We start from the raw sequence: 7,613 nt of genomic DNA on the forward strand, positions 1-7,613 counted from the left end.
TCTTCACAGGAGACTGGTTTGCATCTTGATTTATGTCGATTTGATGAATTTTCTTCAAGTGCAAGATCAGAGACGTAGTAGATCCTCCAGAAGACTTCATGATCTTATCACACTTGTTGCATTAAGCTTCATCTTTGTTTTTCCTATCGAAAAAATTCCAAACAGTTGATTTTCTTTTTATCATGCTAGGGCTAATGAAAATAATTCAGAAAAAAATTAGTTACTGCTTCTTCCTTGAAATGAATCTTGAACTGGTTATTACATATGCTCAATGGGAAAGATCACCTGACTGAAGACTAACAGCATCCCCTTGACTTGCTCTGAATAAAGTCGGTTACCTACAAATTCAATGGGGCAGCCAGGGGTTAGCGAAGGAAATGACAAGGTGCTGATCTAAGGTTCAAGGGGAGAGAAGGTAAGAATATGTTGATATGTTGCGATATGTTTCAATGAAACAGACAGCACTTTCAACTAAAGGCGACCGATAACAGTTCAGTTAGTTCAGTTTCAACGATATTTCTTCAGAAGAAATGTTTTGCGAAAAAAAAAGAAAAAAAAGAAATAACAAGCATTAAAATCGGTTTTGGCAAATCCGTTTCGGTTTTACTGATCATAATATAAAACCGGTTTTTTTTAACCGGTTTCGAGCCCTAGCTATGACCCTCTCCATGACTTTCATTACCTGATCTAACAGCTTGATACCTCTGTAATTATTTGTATCTAAAGCGTCACCTTTACCTTTGTAACAGTTGACTATGGTGCTGCTACACCAGTAATTGGGTATTACTCCTTCGTGTATTACCTGGTTAACAATACAAGTGACTAGGCTATAGCCGACACTGCCAGATATTTTGAGCATCTCTGCAGTGATTCCTGATGGGCCATGTATATTTCTTCTTTGACTTTTTCCTCTTTCAGACGAGGAGCCTTGCTCGAAATGTCACACTCCCTCTTTTTCCTCAACTTAAAATTTCTCTGAGTGTCAATTTAATATATTCATTGTGTACATCCTTTTGACTTCTGTAGTTTACCGTTTTTGTTTTTAATTTTTTATTTTCCTTCCTTCCTATCTACTCATTCACCTACTCACCTACCTATCTACTCACTTACCTACCTGCACCTTAAATACATGCCCAAAGAAGTCACTCGATTCTACAGTAACACATCATCAGATGAAAGGATGAGCATGTAGTAACGCCTGCGCATGCGTAAAATTAAACAAGCAAGCGTTTTCCGCTCAATTCATTCTCTTTCTCGCTGGCCAGCGATTGAGGAAGGACGTGTGTTTAAAGCTGTCTCTACATCTTTCGGTCTTATACTCGACAGCTCGTTATTCTCACCTCTAAAGATGCATAACTAAAGATATGTATGTTTAACCAAGTAAATAAATGTTGTTTAAGTTGTTTAGTCTGGAGTTCAGCGTTCCATCAATTTCTTTAATTTTATAGTAGAAAGTCAGGTATACAATCTAAAAGCATATATGAGTAAAAGACCATGCATGGCTATGTTAGTAGAAAGCTCTGAGATGATAGTAACATTGATCATCAAAGCAGTCTATCATGGACCAATAACCAGATTACTACCTCCCACTTTGAAGGGTATGCAGTTATAATCCAGGAACAGGAAATATCAACCAAATACCTAATGCACAAAAGGGATAGAGATGCAGGTAAAGCAGTAAAATGTGACAACCAATGCAGACTTAGTGGAGTTAACACTGAAGATATCACCCACATCATAAGCAGTTGTCTGAAAATGTCTTCACGGTATTATCTACCCATGAGACATGATGTTGTAGCTAGGACACTATAATGAAATCCATCAGAAGGAAAACCCTGAAGACAAAGAAATAAGAACCCACAGTATGGTACAAGCCATAACTACTCATGGAATGTCCCAGTGAAAACCTTAATAAAATGTAAGCACAATAGACCTGATATAATGATTTGGGATAAAGAGAAACTGTGTACAGTTGTGGAAATTAGCTGCCCAGCGGATGTTAACATAAAGCTGAATGAAGGTCAGTGAAAAAGAAAATACCCACACTGACTATTGAGAAATCTGTAGTTATTCTATCCAGATTACAAGTTCAGGTTTATACCTGTAATTATTGGGGCCCTGGGATATGAAACACACTACCTAAATACTGATCTTGAGAAATTAGGCTTCTCAAAACCAGAAAGGAGAAAGCTAATTTGAAGACTACAGATTCAACCCATCACTAGAATTGTAAACATCTGTAAAACTTTCTAGAAGTTTATCATTTAAGTATATATGAACATGTCTAGGTATGCAACTATATGCATGAGAAGACATACATAAAACAAAACATACAAATCTACACATATACATACATACATGCATGCAAAAATACTCTGTTGTTGATGTTGAAATTTCAATGAAGGAAGCTTTGGATCTAGGTTAGAAATCAGCTCTGTATTGGCAGGAAATCGTAAAATAAAACTGAATACACACACACACACACACACGGCAGCCAGCCCTTTGTATGTGTGATTACTGCTCCAGGATAAAGCTCTGACAAAATTTGCCGAAGTCTGGTTATCTAAGATATTAATATTTTCTAATTGACACATATTAATTATAAATATTGACACACTAAGTTGATAAAATACGTGCTCGACCTTCAAAATCTTTGCTTGGATTAAAAAATTTCAACAGAAACCATATAGCCTAAAGGAAAACAGTACAAAATTCCTAAGTTCTCAAGAAAACTTAGTTACTTAATTGACTAACAATGATATTGAATGGACCTAAGTAATTGACTCCTTGAAGAGAATTTATGCAGCCAAAGGTAAGGTATTTTAATTTTATGAAGTAGACATAAATCTTTTGTGTTTTGTTTACATGAGAGTTGCTTCCACATGGAAAGTTGATAAAATCCAGTAAGACTTTGTTGTGCTCCATACCTTTTTGACTCAATCTATGCTGTTGTCCGTTTCAGTACCCAAATTGATTGAATAATTAATCAATTACTTCATTTCTCGCTATTTCTCTTCTCACCCTCTCCTTATGATACAAAAGTCAAATGTAAAAACACAATTTCCCCTTTACTAGCCATGTCTCTCTCTCCCTGAAAGATTATAGATATATACTCAAACATGCATATATAGATTTTTCTCTCTGTCCTATGTACAGGTATTTTAACTCTTAGACTGACACAGTTAATACAACCTCTTCCACCTGTCCACTTGCAGATCATAATTTACATATCTCTGACTTCCTTCCTTTCTTTCTACCTATCTATCTCTCTCCTTATCTCACACTCTCTAAATATATAAAGGGAGAAACTGCAGACTAAAGATGTCTTGAAAATGGATAAGCGCACGTTTGAAATTATTCCAGAGAGGTTAGCAAATAGCTGACAATCCAAATAACATTATAATGTCAGCTCTAAAGAGCAATGGCTACATAAAGCTTGGACAGAGTGAAAGTAGCAAGAATTCATCCACTCCTATGCCCCCATTAGCATTTGTGACACCATCTTTGAACAGAAACGTGACAAAAGATGACAAGGATGGAGACACCGTTGTGAGTGGAAGATGTAATTTGGCTCCACTGATCCACAAGGGAACACAAGTGAGACCATAAATGAGAGACCTGCCAAGGATGGAGACACCAGCACAAATGGCCCTATCACCACCAATATGAACAACCAAAGAGATGAAAAGCTAAAAGACGAAAACAGTAAAGGAAGAAAATAGGTAAACAGAAGCTTCTGATGATGACAAAAATACAAACGACAAAAAAAAAAAAACAAGAGAGAGAGCCCAAGAAAAACAACTAAGAAAAGAAATAAGTCGGACAGTTTATGTGAGGGAGGGCACACAAGTGTGTAAATTCTACCTGTGCAGTGTCTGCTGGCATGGAGATGACAGTACAAACTGCCACTTCCTACACCAAAAACCATGCCACTGGCAGAAGAAAAACTTCCCTTCAAAGGGACTAAGAGAAAAAGAGGAAAAAGTCGCACATACTTGCATTGAAGCAAAGATATGATGTTGTGCATACTACCTCTAACAGCCAGCCAAAAGCTGTCATAAGGACTGCAGCAGAGCACCAATCCTTTTTATGCACGGTACAAAAGCAACTGTCCTGGCTACATCAATTCCAGGGTCGGAGCCATCACCACCAACATACAAGACCTACACAGCCAATGGATTCAGGGTGGCCACCAGTGGCATCAGCACTGCACAGCACAGATGTTGCATCAATATTCTTTATGAGCATCAAAGGACTGTTACAATTCAGTAAATGAATGAAAGTTCCCACCCTGAGAGACCTTGCAGAAATACACATACCAAAATATGTTGTATTGCAAAGTGACAGAACAGACAGGAGTCATGGTGGAGTTGCAATGTACATTCGTGAAGATCTCACACCCCAAATCCTTATGTCACACTCAAACATGGTGTGTGCCACGCTAATTGTACATATAAGACAATTCAGTATAGTTATATGTACAACTTATCACCCACCAGATGTTCCAAATCACATGGGCTATTTGAAGACTGCTTGGCAAGGAAAGAAGTCTTTACCAAACTAGAACAAGAAATCAGTATACTTCTCATTGGTGACTTTAATCTGCTCAACATCCCAGAAATGATTTGATCTGAGCAAAGTCAGGTGGAATCCCTGCTCAACCTCACCAAGTTATACATGGAGCAAGTAATACTCCAACCAACCATGGCAAACAATATACTTGATCTTTGCTTCACAAACAGTATGGATCTCATCCATAATGTAAAAGTGATACTGATACTAGTCTTGGATCACCACAATACAGCTAACAATGTATGAATCATAGGAACTCACAGAAATGCAGCCTATTAGAAGCACCCAAAATCTATCCACTCTGAACTTCCAGAAAGAAGATTGGAAATCAATTGAGAAAGAGATCATCGAACAGGATTGGCTCCAATGTCTCACTACACCTGATACCAACATGAAATTCAAAGACTTCATATCCATAATACAAGCCATATGCTGCAAGTGTGTCCCAGAGGGAAAGTCCACTGCTCATAAGAGAGAAAAGTTCTTGTGAGACGGTTGTACAAAGGTTGCAAACTGCCTCAACAGAGAATTCAATGTTAGTGGAAAATCCTGCCTGGAAACAGTACTGCAAGAGATTGAGAAATATCTAAAATGTTCCCATGAAAAAGAAAGAGCAGACAAATATAAAATCAAATTCTAAAGCCTATCTAAGTATGTCAAAGAAACTTCCGCCATGCATTGCAAGGTAGAGCTGCACCTCCAAAAGGATGATTCCTTCACAGGAAACCCAATAAGGGTAAGAGAAACTTTGAATGAACAATTCAAAAGTGTCTTCCCTTCACCCTACAGAGGTAGAAAGGGAGGCAGTGAAAATTGATTACATCAACGTCAAAGAAGAGCATGTAATGCTAGCAATAGATGATGTAAATGCAAACTCAGCTGCTGGCTCTGACAGATTCCCAGCAATCCTTCTCAAGTCATGCAAATGAGCCCTTGCAAAACCACTACAGTTTCTATTTCAGAGCAACTGAGAGAGGGAATAATATTCCCTATTCATAAAGGAGGAGGCAGAGCAGATACTAAAAACTATAGGCCCACCTCTCTGACCTCACACAGAAGCAAAGTCATGGAATGCTTAGTCCAAAGGGAACTAATTGTATTTCTTGGAGAGAATGACTTGCTGACTGACACCCAAGATGGCTTTTGACCAGGTAGAAGCTGCCTGACACAACTCTTGCAGCATCATGACTGGGTGTTAAAGCAGCTGCTCAACAACTCAAATGTGGACATGATATATCCCAACTTTGCAAAAGCCTTTAATTAAATCGACCATAGTATAGTATATCACAAGCTGCATAATCTTGGCATACTTGGAAAACATGGAGTATGGCTACATGACTTCCTAAAAGATAGAAGTTAGATAGTGGTGGCCAACAGGACCACCTCCAATGAAACAAATAATGAGTGGTGTTCCACAGGGCACTGTCTTGGGTCCTCTGCTATTCATAGTGGCCTTCTCAGACATGCCCTCAGCTGCTCAGGTAGCCACCCTAGCTCGCTATGCAGGTGATACAAAAGTCTCTCAGAGTATACAGAACCCTGAAGATGTTATGTGAGGAAAATAACATGCAGTTTAATGCAAAGATTTCCAAGCACTGTGCTACCAACACAGAAAGCTAAATGAAAAGCAGACAGGATACACAGGCTTGGGAGGAATTGCTAAAACAAAATCAACCCCTGAAACAAAATCAGTTTGTGACCTGGACATTGACATGAGTAATGATGCATCTTTCCAGGTGCATATTACTAAGTTGGCAATAAAATGCAGATGGCTGGCTGGATCGTTTCGAACTTTCAAAACAAGAGAAGAGGAAACCATGACGGTCCTCTGGAGCATTTGTCCTCAGACATTTAGATTACTGCTCCCAACTATGGTCACATACAGCATAAAATTGATGGTGTAACTTGAAGCAATCCAGTGAAGATTGTCTCAATGCGACATGTCAGCTACTGGGAGAGACTGAAAAAATCAAGACTCTACTCCCTTGAACAAAGGAAGGAAAGATATGTAGCGATATACATCTGGAAAATCCTAGGAGAATTTGTATCTAAGTGTAGCACTGTCACTTACACAAACAGCAGAACAGGGTGCCACTGCATAATACCCAAAACCCCAATATTGCCATCAGAATACCAGACCAGATACTGCAACAGCTTGGGTTTCAGGAGCCCACAGCTCTTCAATATCCTCCAACAAAGCATGAGAAACCTACATGAAGTGGATGTAGATGCCTGCAAAATAAAACTGGATCTCCTCCTGTCACAAGTTCCTGATGGACCTACCTCATGACAAGAAACACAGATGAGGGCAGCAACATCATTCAACAAAAATTCACCACATATCAGAGGAGGTTTAGTGAAAGCATAGCAAAGCTAACTGCAGCAAACCAGCATGGCTGCAGCTCTTCAGCTGAAATTAGTAAGGGAAAAAACATATATATACACAAACATACATACATATATGGCCAACCATAGAGATGCATGTACACAAATGAGAGCTTTACATGCTATGTACAAAGGTGAACTGAACAATGTGAGAATCAATAATGTGTACAACAACAAATTTAGCATGAAAGTAAGTATCCCTCAATGGTCAAGACTAAGCCCTCGCCTATTCATCCTCATTCATCCTCACAAGCCATCGTAAAGAAATCTAAGCTTAGCTATCCACAAAATCTCTTATATGCTTACAGGTGAATCTATAGTGGAATTTTAAAAAATTTCAAGCTTGGAAGGTAAGCATAGAACCAAGAGGCTTCAAAGAGAGAGATTACATACATGCACACATGTACACTTGCACGCGTACACACACACAAAGAAAGAAGAGAAAAGAGGAGTAAATGAGCATTCCTTACTTTCTCTAAAGACTGTGAAATGTCTTCAATTTTCCCTTTTGTAATTTTGATTCGATCTTCAAAACCATTTTGTCTGAAGTAAACAGTAAAAGTAAATCACATTCTCTAATACACAAACATAAGAAACATATAGATATATTGATAAATACACAATATGACCGAATAATATATATATATATATATATA

The 7,613-nt window shown here is 38.3% G+C and overlaps 1 protein-coding gene across 2 annotated transcripts in view; it reads right to left on the reverse strand.

The window, feature by feature from the left end:
• Nucleotides 1-7,613, reverse strand: part of LOC106871252 (uncharacterized) — a 191,996-nt gene that overhangs the window by 72,701 nt on the left and 111,682 nt on the right. For both annotated transcript variants that reach the window (XM_052974427.1, XM_052974426.1), the window contains exon 7: nucleotides 7,428-7,500. In XM_052974427.1, the coding sequence (XP_052830387.1) occupies nucleotides 7,428-7,500 (73 nt within the window). The remainder of the gene's footprint in view (nucleotides 1-7,427; nucleotides 7,501-7,613) is intronic.

The sequence above is a fragment of the Octopus bimaculoides genome, chromosome 18 (genome assembly GCF_001194135.2).
Source record: "Octopus bimaculoides isolate UCB-OBI-ISO-001 chromosome 18, ASM119413v2, whole genome shotgun sequence".
NCBI lineage: Eukaryota > Metazoa > Mollusca > Cephalopoda > Octopoda > Octopodidae > Octopus > Octopus bimaculoides.